This window comes from Danio rerio, chromosome 8 (assembly GCF_052040795.2).
Source record: "Danio rerio strain M-AB ecotype USA chromosome 8, GRCz13ab, whole genome shotgun sequence".
NCBI classification, from domain to species: domain Eukaryota; kingdom Metazoa; phylum Chordata; class Actinopteri; order Cypriniformes; family Danionidae; genus Danio; species Danio rerio.
Window position 1 is genome coordinate 36966204 of NC_141028.1, and position 15374 is coordinate 36981577.

Genomic DNA, 15374 nt, shown 5'->3' on the forward strand with positions numbered 1-15374 from the left:
AATAGCATTACAAAAGAATTAACAAACCTCTGTAGAAGACAGCTCTGTTTGTGTTTGTCAAAGTGACTGACTTATAGAGGTGCTGAAAGAGAGAAGTAAAGAAAGATGAAGAAAACATGAAATTCGCTTACTGAAAGCTTTAAGTCTTGCAAAACCAATCATGTCCTCATAAACCATGAAGAAACACACACGTTATAAAATAACAGTCTACTGGTAACATTGTAAACCTACACATACTGTGTCCTCATAAACCATGAAGAAACACACAGATTTAATAAAACAATAGTCTACTGCTAAGTCACATCCAATAGACATACTTGGTCCTCATAAACCATGAATAAACACACAGGACTGCTAACCTGCATTTAGCAGAAATAGGAAACTGTTACTTTAGCACTTAAAAGGATGGTTCATCCAAAAATGAAAATGTACTTGCTATTAATATACCCCAAAGCATTCCAACCCTTTAAGGGTTTATTTCTTCTGATAAACAACAAAAACAAGATATTTTGATGGAAGAAGAAAACCTGCAATCATTGACTTTCATAATAGAAAACACAAAAAATATGAAAGTCAATGGTTACAGGTTTCCATCTTCTTTTGTGTTTAACAGAAAAATAAACCCATAAAAATTTAAAACAAGTAAAGGGTGAGCAAATGATGACACAATTGTTGTTTTTGGGTGTACTCCTTTACTCTGCCCTCATAAACCATGAAGAAACATGTTATAACAGTCTACTGCTAGCACTATGTAAACCATTGTAAACCTACACATACTGTGTCCTCATATACCATGAAGAAACACACAGATTTAATAAAACAACAACCTACTGCTAAGTCACATCCAATAGACATACTTAGTTCTCATAAACCATGACTAAACATACAGGACTGCTAACCTGCATTTAGTAAAAATAGGAAACTGTCAATTTTGCACTTAAAGTGATGGTTCACCCAAAAATTAACATTTACTTACTATTAATTTACCCTCAAGTGTTCCAAACTTTTATGGGTTTATTTCTTCTGTTAAACACAAAAGATACTTTGAAAACTGATGAAAACCTGTAACCATTGACTTTCATATTATTGGTATTTTCTATTATGGAAATCTATGGTTACAGGTTTCCATCTTTTTTTTAAAAAGTATTTTCTTTTGTCTTTAACAGAAGAATTAAACCCATAAGGTTTAGAACAAGTAAAGGATGAGCAAATGATGAAACAATTGTCATTTTTGGGTAAACTATCCCTTTAACGACTGTCAAAATAGCTTGACAAAAAATTAACAAACCTCTGTAGAAGACAGCTCTGTTTGTGTTTGTCAAAGTGACGAGCTCATTGAGATACTGAAAGAAAGAAGCACAGAAAGATTAAGAAGCAGGGCTCGAAATTGCGACCATTTTGGTCGCATATGCGCCCGAAAATTAATCTATGCGACCTCATAATATATTTGGGCGCATTAGTGCGACTGCAGATAATGGTTGTAGTGCGACCTGTTTTGGTTTTTTCTAAAAACATGCTGAATCGCTCTTCCCTGCCTCTATATTGGTTCATATTAGCTGTCATTCACTCAAGGTATTGCGCTGTCAGATGACAGGGAAGGAGCTTTTATGACCACAGGAAATGCAAACGGCTGAAGAGTAAAAACTTAAAGCTCACAAGTTTGAAAACCCCACCTAAGTTGAGGCGCAGATGAAAGCGATCATGACACGTCACGTGGTGAATAATGATCCGCCAGCTGTGATCAATCGAGTACGCGCTTCTTGGAGAAGGTGCCCGAATCTCCATGCGTCGCTTTCACTGCGTGTTCAGCGCAAATGTCCGCTGAAAGTCAAATCTAATACTGTACATATCATCGCCAAAGAAGCTCGCCTTTACTAAGTTTACACTGAAACTGCGGCTCATAACAAAGACCGGATTTGCGCCGATGGTTAGCGCAAGAATCTTGCGCTGCCTACTTATTAATTGGGTCGGCTGACTCGCCTGCTTTTCCACAAACACAGAAAAATGAAGATCATCTCAGACTGAACCTTTAAATTGACACAAACTGAAACCAAAACTTTAAAAGAGTGATAGAAGCGAGACTTTACTTTCTTTCTTTTGTCTATTCTTTTTTAAGGTATATATTATTTTTTTATTTATTTACTGATGACTGCTTTGCAGCTTTCATCATTGAATTGAATGATTTATTATAATCTTTTGTTTGTTTTGTAGCAGAAATATTATTTATTAAATTGACATGCATATAAAAACAGCAGTACAAAATTAATATTTCTTACTGCAATGCTTCATTTTTGTTTGATGCAAACTATACAATTATTTTTCATAAAGTAACAGACTTTTAATAGCAGATAACCTACATTCATGCACATTCAAGGCAGTATCATAATGAGAAATGGAATTCATTGTTACTATTATTGTCATTTTCATCATCATTAATATTCTATGGCCTAATTATTAGACATTCATTTTGGAATTATTGCACACAAATATCAATGTCTTCGCAGCATTAGTTAGATAGTTGTTTCTGGTTTTTGTTAGTCCTATTAATGTTGTTTTAAAATACAATAAATCCCTTAAAAAACAATTTGCAGCGGTGCTCATTCATTTTTGGTGGGTGCTCCTAAATTTTTTCTGGTGCTCCTAAAAATTTTTTGGTGCTCCTAAATATTTGAAGTTGGGAGCACCGGTGCTACCAAGTAAAAAAGTTAATTTCGAGCCCTGAGAAGACATGTCATTGGCTTAATGAAAGCTTTATGTCTCGCAAACCAATCATGTCCTTATAAACCATGAAGAAACACACAGATTTAATAAAACAATAGCCTGCTGGTAAGTCACATCCAATAGACATACTTGGTCCTCATAAACCATGACTAAACTCAAAGGACTGCTAACCTGCATTTAGTAAAAATAGGAAACTGTCATTTTAGCACTTAAAGTGATGGTTCACCCAAAAATTTCCTTACTATGAATTTACCCTCAAGTGTTCCAAACCTTTAAGGGTTTATTTCTTCTGATAAAAAACAAAACAAGATATTTTGATTAAAGAAGAAAACCTGCAATCATTGACTTCCACAATAGAAAACACAAAAAATATGGAAGTCAATGGTTACAGGTTTCCACCTTATTTCAAAGTATCTTCTTTTGTGTTTAACAGAAAAAATAAACCCATAAAAATTTAAAACAAGCAAATGGTGAGCAAATGATGACACAATTGTACTTTTGGGTGAACTAGCCCTTTAAGGAGCGTCAAAATAGCTTGACAAAATAATTAACAAACCTCTGTAGAAGACAACTCTGTTTGTGTTTGACAAAGCGACTGGCTTATGGAGGTGCTGAAGGAGAGAAGTAAAGAAAGATGAAGAAAACATGACATTCGCTTACTGAAAGCTTTAAGTCTCACAAAACCAATCATGTCCTCATAAACCATGAAGAAACAAACGTTATGAAATAAGTCTACTGGTAACATTGTAAACCTACACATACTGTGTCCTCATGAACCATGAAGAAACACACAGATTTAATAAAACAATAGTCTACTGCTAAGTCACATTCAATAGACATACTTGGTCCTCTGGTCCTCGTAAACCATGACTAAACACACAGGACTGCTACACTGCATTTAGCAGAAATAGGAAACTGTAATTTTAGCACTTGAAGGGACTTTTTAAGTCACGCATAACAAACCATGCCCTTATAAACCATGAAGAAACAAGTTATAAGTCAACTGCTAGCACTATGTAAACTTACACATACTGTGTCCTCATAAACCATGAGTAAACACACAGATTTAATAAAACAATAGCCTGTTGCTAACTCACATCCAATAGACATACTTGGTCCTCATAAACCCTGACTAAACACACAGGACTGCTAAATTGCATTTAGTAAAAATAGGAAACTGTCATTTTAACACTCAGAGAGATTGATCACCCAAAAATGAACATTTACTCACTATTAATTTACCCTCAAGTGTTCCAAACCTACAAACAAACTAGATATTTTGACAGAAGAAGAAAACCTGCAATCAATGACTTCCATAATAGAAATCAAAAATAATATGAAAGTCAATGGTTAGAGGTATCCATCTTTTTTCAAAGTATCTTATTTGTTTTGTCAAACAGAAAAAAAGAAACCCATAAAGGTTTGGAACACTTGAGGGTAAATTAATGGTGAGTAAATGTTAATTTTTGGGTGAATCATCCCTTTAAGTGCTAAAATTACAGTTTCCTATTTCTGCTAAATGCAGTGTAGCAGTCCTGTGTGTTTAGTCATGGTTTATGAGGACCAAGTATGACTATTGGATGTGACTTAGCAGTACAATGTTTTTTTTATTAAATCTGTGTTTCTTCATGGTTTATGAGGACACAGTATGTGTAGTTTTACAATGTTAACAGAAGACTGTTGTTTTATAATGTGTGCTTCTTCATGGTTTATGAGGACATGATTGGTTTAAAGTACCAAAATAGCTTGACAAAACAATTACAAAAACCTCTGTAGAAGACAAGTCTTTGTGTTTGTCAAAGTGACAGGCTCATATAGGTACTAAAAGCGAGAAGCAAAGAAAGATGAAGAAAACTACTGAAAGCTTTAAGGCTCGCATAACCAATCATGTCCTCATAAACCCTGAAGAAATACACAGATTTAATAAAACAATAGTCTACTGCTAAGTCACATCTAATAGACATACTTGGTCCTTATAAACCATGACTAAACACGCAGGACTGCTAAACTGCATTTAGCAGAGATAGGAAACTGTTATTTTAGCACTTAAAGGGGTAGTTCATCCAAAAATTAACATTTACTCTATTAATTTACCCTCACGTGTTCCAAACCTTTATGGGTTTATTTCTTCTATTAAACACAAAAGATACTTTGAAAACCAATGAATATTGACTTTCATATTATTTGTGTTTTCTACTATGGAAGTCTATGGTTACAGGTTTACATCTTTTTTTAAAGTACTTTCTTTTGTCTTTAACAGAAGAAATAACCCAAAATGGTTTGAAACAAGTAAAATGTAAGCAAATAATGACACATTTGTACCGTTTGGGTGAACTATCCATTTAGGGAGTGTCAAAATAGCATTACAAAAGAATTAACAAACCTCTGTAGAAGACAACTCTGTTTGTGTTTGTCAAAGTGACGGACTCATGAAGGTACTGAAAGAGAGAAGCAAAGATAAAGAAAATTTACCATTCGTTTACTTACTGTTTTAAGTTTTGCACAACAAACCATGCCCTCATAAACCATGAAGAAACACACGTTATAATAGTCTACTGCTAGCACCATGTAAAACTACACATACTGTGTCCTCATAAACCATGAAGAAACACGCAGTTTCCATAAAACAACATCCTACTGCTAAGTCACATTAAATAGACATACTGTGTCTTCATAAACCATGACTAAACACACAGGACCGCTACATTGCAATTAGCTGAAAAAGGAAACTGTAATTTTAGCATTTAAAGGGATGGTTCACTCAAAAATGAACATTTACTCACTATGAATTTACCCTCAAGTGTTCCAAACTTTTATGTGCTTATTTCTTCTGATAAACAACAAAAACAAGATATTATGATGGAAGAAGAAAACCTGCAATCAATAGCCCCTTTCACACATACAGACCTTTCCGGAAAATTGACGGCAATTTTCCGGAAAGGTTGTATGTGTGAACAGGTCCTTTTTGAAAATACCGGTAAATTCGTTCTGGCTATTTTCCGGAAAGAGAAGTTGTAACATTACCGGCAATGTGCCGGAATGCTGCGCTGTGTGAATGCAAAAGGAAGATTCCCGTAATAAGCGCGTGCACGTCTAGAACGTGCTGACGTGAGACGTCTGCTTTAGCCAATCACAACAGTCAGACGCATTTACGTCCGCGCGGTTTGTGAGGATAAAAGCCTTTGAATATTTTTCCAGACACATTTAGCTGCTAGAAGTTAGTCAGATCACGTTTATATGTTCTTCTTAATGATAACTGTGTAAATAATCATCGATGAGATGCTTATGATAAGCCGTTGTTTGTTTACCTTCAAGCTTTGCACATGCACATATTATGAACATCTCGACATGCGAAAGTGATCCTGCGAAAGTTGTTCACAATATTGATCATCCACAGAGTTTGTAATTTAGTCAAATGTTTACAAATACAAGCGCAGCCGTTTAAAGCTCATTTGTGGTGAATGTTGTCAGAATTTACCGGTATTTTGGAATGGATGTGTGAATGCTCTTTTCCGGAAAATTTCCGTAACGTCCTCGCCTGTGTGAACAGCGCTTTTTTGAATATACCGGTAAAGTCTTTCCGGAAATTTTCCAGATATTTACCGGTATCACTGTGTGAAAGGGGCTAATGACTTCCATAATAGAAAACACAAATAATATGGAAGTCAATGGTTACAAGTTTCCATCTTTTTTCAAAGTATCTTCTTTTGTGTTCAACAGAAAAAATAAACCCATAAAGATTTAAAACAAGTAAAGGGTGAGCAAATGATGACACAATTGTACTGTTTGGGTGAACTATCCCTTTAAGGAGTGTCAAAATAGCATTACAAAAGAATTAACTAACCTCTGTAGAAGACAGCTTTGTTTGTGTTTGACAAAGTGACTGGGTCATGGAGGTACTGAAAGAGAGAAGCAAAGAAAGATGAAGGAAACATGACATTCGCTTACTGAAAGCTTTAAGTCTCACAAAACCAATCATGTCCTCATAAACCATGACTAAACACACAGGATTGCTACACTGCATTTAGTCTAATTAAGAAACTGTCATTTTAGCACTTAAAGGGATGGTTCACCCAAAAATGAACATTTACTTACTATGAATTACAGGTTTACATCTTTTTAAAAGTATTTTGTTTTGTCTTTAACAGAACAAATAAAGAAACAAGTAAAGGGTAGGCAAATGAGGACACAATTGTACTGTTGGGTGAACTATCCCTTTAAGGAGTGTCAAAATAACATGACAAAAGAATAAACAAACCTCTGTAGAAAACAACTCTGTGTTGGTCAAAGTGACGGGCTCAGGGAGGTACTGAAAAAGAGAAGCAAAGATAAGATTTTTTTTAACATTGTTAAATTACTTTAAGTCACGCATAACAAATCATGCCCTTACAAATTACGAAGAAACACACGTTATAATTGTCTACTGCTAGCACTATGTCAACCTTCACATACTGTGTCCTCATGAACCATGAAGAAACACACAGATTTAATAAAACAATAGTCTACTGCTAAGTCACATCCAATAGACATACTTGGTCCTCATAAACCATGACTAAACACACAGGACTGCTAACCTGCATTTAGCAGAAATAGGAAACTGTCATTTTAGCACTTAAAGGGATGGTTCACCTAAAAATTAACATTTACTCACTATTAATTTACCCTCGAGTGTTCCAAACCTTTAAGGGTTTATTTCTTTTGTTAAAAACAAAACATACTTTGAAAAACGATGGAAACCTGTAACCATTGACTTTTATATTACTTGTTTTTTACTACTATGGAAGTCAATGGTTACAGGTTTCTATCTTATTTCAAAGTATCTTATTTGTTTTGTTAAACAGAAAAAAGAAAACCATAAAGGTTTGGAAAACTTGAGGGTAAACTAATAGTGAGTAAATGTTCATTTTTGGGTAAAACTATCCTTTCAAGAAGTATCAAAATAGCTTGACAAAAGAATTAACAAACCTCTGTAGAAGACAACTCTGTGTTTGTCAAAGCGACTGGCTTATGGAGGTGCTGAAAAAGAAAAGTAAAGAAAGATGAAGAAAACATGAGATTCGCTTACTGAAAGCTTTAAGTCTTGTTTAACCAATCATGTCCTCATAAACCATGAAGAAACACACACGTTATAAAACAATAGTCTACTGCTAACATTGCATTCTACATACAGTGTCCTCATAAACCATGAGTAAACACACAGATTTATTAAAACAATATCCTACTGCTAAGTCACATCCAATAGACATACTTGGTCCTCATAAACCATGACAAAACACACAGGACTGCTACACTGCATTTAGCAGAAATATGAAACTGTTATTTTAGCACTTAAAGGGATGATTCACCCAAAAACGAACATTTACTCACTAACAATTTACCCTCAAGGGTTCCAAACCTTTACGTGTTTATTTCTTCTGATAAAAAACAAAAACAAGACATTTGGTGGAAGAAAATCTGCAATCATTGACTTTCATGGTAGAAAACAAGAAAAGATGGAAACCTGTAATCATTCACTCCCATATTATTTGTAAGTATTTTCTTTTGTCTTTAACAGAATAAATAACCCCAAAAAGGTTTGAGACAATTAAAGGGTGAGCAAATGATGACACAATTGTACTTTTTGGGAGAACTATCCTTTTAAAAAGTGTCAAAATAGTTTGACAAAATAATTAACAAACCTCTCAAAGTGACGAGCTCATAGAGGTACTGAAAGAGAGAAACAAAGATAAAGAAAATGTAACATTTGTTTACTAACTGTTTGAAGTCTCGCATAACAAAAAATGCCCTCATAAACCATGAAGAAACACATGTTATAATAGTCTACTGCTAGCACCATGTAAACCTACACATACTGTGTCCTCATAAACCATGAGTAAACACACAGATTTATTAAAACAATATCCTACTGCTAAGTCACATCTAATAGACATACTTGGTCCTCATAAACCATGACTAATCACACAGGACTGCTACACTGCATTTAGCAGAAATATGTAACTGTCATTTTAGCACTTAAAGGGATGATTCACACAAAAATTAACATTTACTCACTATTAATTTACCCTCAAGTGTTCCAAACCTTTAAGGGTTTCTTTTTTCTGTTAAACACAAAAGAAGATACTTTGAAAAACGATGGAAACCTGTAACCATTGACTTTCATATTATTTGTGTTTTCTATTATGTAAGTCAATGGATACATGTTTCCATCTTTTTTCAAAGTATCTCATTTGTTTTATTAAACAGAAAAAAAGAAACCCATAAAGGTTTGAAACACTTGAGGGTAAATTAATAGTGAGTAAATGTTCATTTTTGGGTGAACTATGCCTTTAAGGAGTGTCAAAATAGCTTGACAAAAGAATTAACAAACCTCTGTAGAAAACAACTCTGTTTGTGTTTGTCCAAGCGACGGGCTCATGGAGGTACCGAAAGAGAGAAGCAAAGAAAGATGAAGAAAACATGACATTCACTTACTGAAAGCTTCAAGTCTTCCATAACCAATCATGTCCTCATAAACTATGAGTAAACACACATATTTGATATAACAATAGCTTGCTGCTAACTCACATAAAATAGACATACTTGGTCCTCATAAACCATGACTAAACACACAGGACTGCTACGTTGAATGTAGTAGAAATATGAAACTGTCATTTTAGCACTTAAAGGGATGATTCACACAAAAATTTATATTTACTCACTATTAATTTACCCTCAAGTGTTCCAAACCTTTAAGGGTTTATTACTTCTGTTAAACAACAAAAACAAGATATTTTGATGGAAGAAGAAAACCTGCAATCATTGACTTCCACAACAGAAAACACAAATAATATGGAAGTCTATGGTTACAGGTTTCCATATTTTTTCTAAGTATCTTCTTTTGTCTTTAACAGAAGAAATATCCCAATAATGGTTTGAGACAAGTAAAGGGGGATCAAATAATGAGACAATTGCACTTTTTGGATGAACTATCCCTTTAAGGAGTGTCAAATTAGCATGACAAAATAATTAACAAACCTCTGTAGAAGACAGCTCTGTTTGTGTTGGTTAAAGCCACAGGCTCATGGAGGCGCTGAAAGAGAGAAGCAAAGAAAGATGAAGAAAACATTAAAAGCTTTAAGTCTCGCATAACAAACCATGTCCTCATAAACCATGAATAAACAGATTTAACAAAACAATAGCCTACTGCTAAGTCACATTCAGTAGACATACTTGGTCCTCATAAACCATGAGCAAACACACAGATATTAAAACAATAGCCTATTGATAGGTCAGCAAACTTGACATTGTTTCTCTTGATATCTCAATATTGTAAGCTATAAAAAAAAAGCTTTAAATATTAGTAATATTTGTTATTTCTCAAATGTGGTAAAAAACAATATTATTATAATATGTAGGCCTAGTAATGGTTAAAATGCTCAATTTTGCATAGATCTGGCATGTTAAACTTTAAATTGGTCTTTAATGCACAGGACAGAGATGACATCAGAATACAAATTCAAAATTCTGAAGATGAGTGTTAGATGTATGCTTGCACTCTCTTATGGTCCACATGCAAATAGATCATTTTCACTGGTATAACCAGGCATTTGTCATCATCAGATTTCAACTTGCATTATTTTCATCATTTAACAACAGTAGTTTATACTGCAACTGTGTAAACGTTTAATCTTACACAGGGCTCGAAATTAACTTTTTTACTTGGTAGCACCGGTGCTCCCAACTTCAAAAATTTAGGAGCACCACAAAAAATTTAGGAGCACCACAAAAAATTTAGAGATGACATTGATATTTGTGTGCAATAATTCCAAAATGTGTATGTATTAAAATTCTAGAATATTAATGATGATGAAAATGACAATAATAGTAACAATGAATTACATTTGTCATTATCATGCTGCCTTGAATGTGCTTGAATGCAAGTTATCTGCTATAAAAAGTCTGTTACTTTCTGAAAAATAAATGTATAGTTTGCATCAAACAAAAATGAAGCATTGCAGTAAGAAATATTTATTTTGTACTGCTAAACAGCATATATATGCATGTCAGTTTAATAAATAATATTTCAGCTGCAAAACAAACAAAAGATTATAATAAAATATTAAATTCAAGGCTGAAAGCTGCAAAACAGTCATCAGTAACTAAATAAAAAAAATATATACATCTCATGAAAGAATAGGCAAAAGAAAGTAAATAAAGTCTCACTTCTATCACTATTTAAAAGTTTTGGTTTCAGTTTGTGTCAATTTAAATGTTCAGTCTGAGCTGATCTTCATTTTTCTGTGTTTGTGGAAAAGCAGGCGAGTCAGCCGACCCAATTTATGAGCAGGTTGAGCACCGGCACAATACCGCTGTTTGTTATGAGACGCAGTTTCAGTGTAAACTTAGTAAAGGCGAGCTTCTTTGGCGATGATACAGTATTAGATTTGACTTTTAGCGGACATTTGCGCTGAACACGCAGTGAATGCAACGCATGGAGATTCGACCACCTTCTCCGAAAAGCACGTACTCGATTGATCTCAGCTGGCGGATCATTATTCACCACGTGTCATGATCGCTCTCATCTGCGCCTCAACTTTAGGTGGGGTTTGCACTTTGCAAACCTGTGTGCTTTACGTTTTCACACTTTAGCCGTTTGCATTTCCCGTGGACATAAAAGCTCCCTCCCTGTCATCTAACAGTGGATAGCCTTGAGTGATTGACAGCTAATATGAACCAATATAGCGTCAGGGAAGAGCGATTCAGCACGTTTTAAAAAAAAAATCAAAACAGGTCGCACTAATGCGCCCAAATATATTATGAGGTCGCATCGATTAATTTTCGGGCGCATATGCGACCAAAATGGTCGCAATTTCGAGCCCTGTTACACATAATACTCACCGTGTGAATAGAGGCTAATCTAAAGAAAAAACTTTGAATTGTTATATTGCGATTCTCAATATAATAATGTATCGCTACACCCATATTAAATGTATTATTATATAAAAATAACTGCACAGATACAGGAACAATAAGAAAATATCTCTTCAGATCAACATTTAAAAGACAATTATATAGACAAACCTCTTTGAAGCTCACTCTGTTCAGAATTCAAAGATAATGGCTCATGAGGAGACTGAAAAACATAATCAAAACACAGAAAATAAAGCTAAAACAACTCAAGTGTGTGCTAAACAGACATTATTAAACATTATATTTAATACTACATACGGTTCAAAATATGCCAATTTTTAAAATAAAATCCAATATACCCTACCTTTGCTTTTTCATGTTTGTTACAGGAGAGAAGGTCAACTCCTCCACATGACACACTCTAAAATTACAATTGTATGTTGTGATATCGTGCAGAACAATGTTTTAAAATTAAACACAAGGTACTTTTTTTATACAAGATTAAAATTGTAACTCTGCCAAATAAAAACAGTTCTGTCAACACATGAACACTGACTCCACAGAGTATGCATCACAAACTTTTCTGGACAGTGAAAACTGATACAGAAGAAACTAAATCATTGAAAAAATTCATTATGTTGGTTTAATGGTGCACAAAAAGTACACTGTACAGGAAACTGGCCCAAAACAATTATCTAATACTTTACTATTTGATAGTGTCAGGCCCGGATTAAGAACTCAAGAGGTCTGTATTAAAAAAAATAAGAATAGAATACATTTTTTTCAAAACAAATCTATAATATATTGCCCACATTTTTTAAATAAATTATATATATATATATATATATATATATATATATATATATATATATATATATATATATATAGTCTACAAAGATTTAACTTATTTTTTAAGAAAATGAAAATTTTCTTATGAAAATGAAAATTGATGGTATAAGTACACTTGTTCAAGTTAACTGAAGCAGTACTAAAATATATATTTTAAAAGGTATTTATTACTATTCTCCACTGTGCTTTGCGAGAGCGCTTACTGAACAGCACGTTCGTTGACATAAGACTGCCCAGGCACGAATGCAATGTGAGTGCAGGCCGTAGGGGGAGACGGAAGGGGGGAAAAGCATGCTTCAGCCTGGTTCATGGCAACTGTACAGTGCGAGTACGCCCTCAGACACACGATGAATCCAGTCTGCACTGCCATTAGCATCCTCCATCTGGTTAATGCTAGCTTGCACATAACATTACCATAACGTCTTCTATACTCTCATTCTCCTCATCATGGGTCTGTTTGAAGGAGTGAATACATGAAACATGCCTCAATAAAGATGCACCCTCTCCTCTTTTTCTCTTGTGATTGCCAAATCCACTTGTTCACTCATTTTGATCTACGGCAAATACTACACTTCAGTCCGCTCAATTCAGTGCAGGTTATTTCAAAACTTACAAGCACTTCACCAATTAAAGCATGCTGTTTAGTTAAAAAAAGTAAAGAAGGAAAGGAAAAAATCTGCATGCTTTTTATACATGGTGACATTTTCTGACAATTTAAATACAATGATAATAATAATATATGATAGGGGTGTAACGATTTATCGTTGTACGATTTATTGCGATGCAAAAATGTCTCGATATGCATCGTGGCGTTATGACGATATGATTACGATATGACGTCCGTTTTCTCTTATTAGTTGAGCTGTTTGCACGTGAGCTACGTTCCACCTGCTGTCGCACGTGAGTTCAGATTGCAGCAGCAGTAATGTTAGCAAACCAAGATGAGTGGAGTTGAAATAGAGGATGGCCCATCCTCTCAAAATCAGACGTCTGGCAACATTTCGGTTGTACAGTAATTGCTTTAGACTCGTCCGCTTTTTGATACGCATACTGGGTCACACATCCTAAGTTTTAAAGTCTTCACAGTGATTTACATACTTTGCACAGCGACAGGGATACCTCCTAATGGTGTTGAAAGAGTCACATACTGTATTTATAAGGTACAATTCACCCTAAAATATCATTCTGTCTTCATATGATGTATTGGCGGCCGCAAAATCACACATGACATGAGCTGACCGTGAGCTGTTACTACAAAGGGCGGACTATGATAGACGCGTGCGTATGGCAAGCCGTTTTAACATTTAAACCTTTGATCTGACTATCCATAAATATATTTAGAGATATCTCTAATTATATTTTGACTAGTCATAATTATAATTCGACTAGTCAAAATATAATTAGAGATATCTCTAAATGAATTTAATTAAATATGAATTACATATATTTATGGATAGTCAGAACAAAGGTTTAAATGCTAAAACGGCTTGCCATACGCGCGCGTCTGCTTCAGTGAACAGAACCTGCAGGTTGTGACTAATAAAGTAGTAAACAACATTCAGTTTGTGGAACAGAGTGATCTTTCAGGAGCAGCGTGGGAAGTTTGAACAGCACTTAGCAGTGTAAATGAAACCGAAAACGTACACATTATTTAAACAATCATATCGATTTTAGAGTTATGATTACGACGAGCTAACCCTTTAAAGCTAAATTTGAGTACAGAGGTACACAAAAATGCACGTCAACATGATACACTTGATAGCGCCGACATCAGCGACGCCGAAGAAATAAGGCTCGTTTGACTTGGCCAAAATCTGCGCAGAATGGATCACCGGTGATCACCGCAAGATGCATGCCGGTTAGAAATGTGTCCGCCTTGCCTTCGCCTCGCTCTGATGTCACGCTGACGTGCGCCAAAAAACTCTCGCGATCGTGAGGCGGGTACCTCGGATAGAGCAGTTGGCCGCAGTTGCTCTCAAAAGACTGCGTTACCAAAAGCATGATGGGAAACGACTGGCTGACGACACAGCTTAATGCTGATTGGATGAGACTGACACATTACACTTTATTATCTTGTTTTACTAAGGTTTATACCTGGATTTGTTGAATACTTTTTTTTTGTTTTTTCGTTGATAATTTTAAAAAAAGTCATAAAGAGCATAACATATGGTTATTTATTTAGATTTACACACAAACAAAAACAAAACACATCTTTGTAAAACATAACGTGACCTATGTAATATAACTAAATGTTACTAATAAATCATTAGGATGTGTGTGTGTATTTCTCTCTCAGTTCTAAGTCCTGTTTGTTGTCATTTTCACTTTTTGTATGTTTGTGTGAATTTTGTATTGTAATTTTTATGCAGCATTATTCCATTAAAGTCAATCCAATATATACATATATTCAGAAATACAAAGATAATCAGACTGTTTTGTCATTATGCCTTATCTTTGTGTGGTTTCATATGAGAAGTGAAAAGGGTGTAGTAAACAAGACACACACACACATATGTATATATATATATGTATGTGAAGTCAAAAGTCATGTTTATTAGACCAAGAATATTTTGATAGTTTTTCCTACAGTCTAATAGTTTTTATTCTGGAGAAAGTCTTGGGCTGTTTATTTTAGTCTGGCTGGAGTAAAAGCAGTTTATATAGACCTAATAAGCTTGTCAATATAATTAACCCCCTAAGAATTTATTTGTCAAACAAACATTTGTCATGACTTGTCACTCAAAAGCATCTTGCTATGGCTACTTCATTTATAATGTAGCCAAATTAGGTTTCTTGAAAGTTTTCTTGCTGTATAAGCTGTTTATTTTGTTATTCTTTTAATGTTTGTTGAATATACAGAATTATATTTTTAATACACCCTTTTAGTTAATGAGCTGTTCATCTTCTGTAATTCT

General features: G+C 34.4%; 2 protein-coding genes across 41 annotated transcripts in view; one reads left to right on the plus strand and one right to left on the minus strand.

The window, feature by feature from the left end:
* The window catches only part of LOC141375838 (uncharacterized), a 488480-nt gene that overhangs the window by 383029 nt on the left and 90077 nt on the right, over positions 1-15374 (minus strand). For 32 of the 40 annotated variants that reach the window (XR_015498120.1, XR_015944741.1, XR_015498121.1 and 29 more), the window contains 5 exons: positions 11975-12031; positions 11782-11833; positions 9089-9790; positions 7687-7737; positions 6980-7030 (listed from right to left, as the gene is read on the minus strand). Coding sequence is in view for 9 of the 40 variants with exons in the window: in XM_087265054.1 (XP_087121180.1) it covers positions 6980-7030; positions 7687-7737; positions 9089-9184 (198 nt within the window). In the remaining 31 variants the exon portion in view is untranslated. Of the gene's footprint in view, positions 1-27; positions 83-1288; positions 1344-3277; positions 3333-5104; positions 5160-6565; positions 6621-6979; positions 7031-7686; positions 7738-8399; positions 8428-9088; positions 9791-11781; positions 11834-11974; positions 12032-15374 lie in introns of those variants that run through there. The other 8 variants (XR_015944745.1, XR_015944744.1, XR_015944742.1 and 5 more) reach the window with 5 other exon arrangements.
* LOC141375805 (E3 ubiquitin-protein ligase RBBP6-like) overlaps positions 1-15374 on the plus strand; it is a 46824-nt gene that overhangs the window by 4018 nt on the left and 27432 nt on the right. The gene's annotated exons all lie outside the window — the stretch shown is intronic.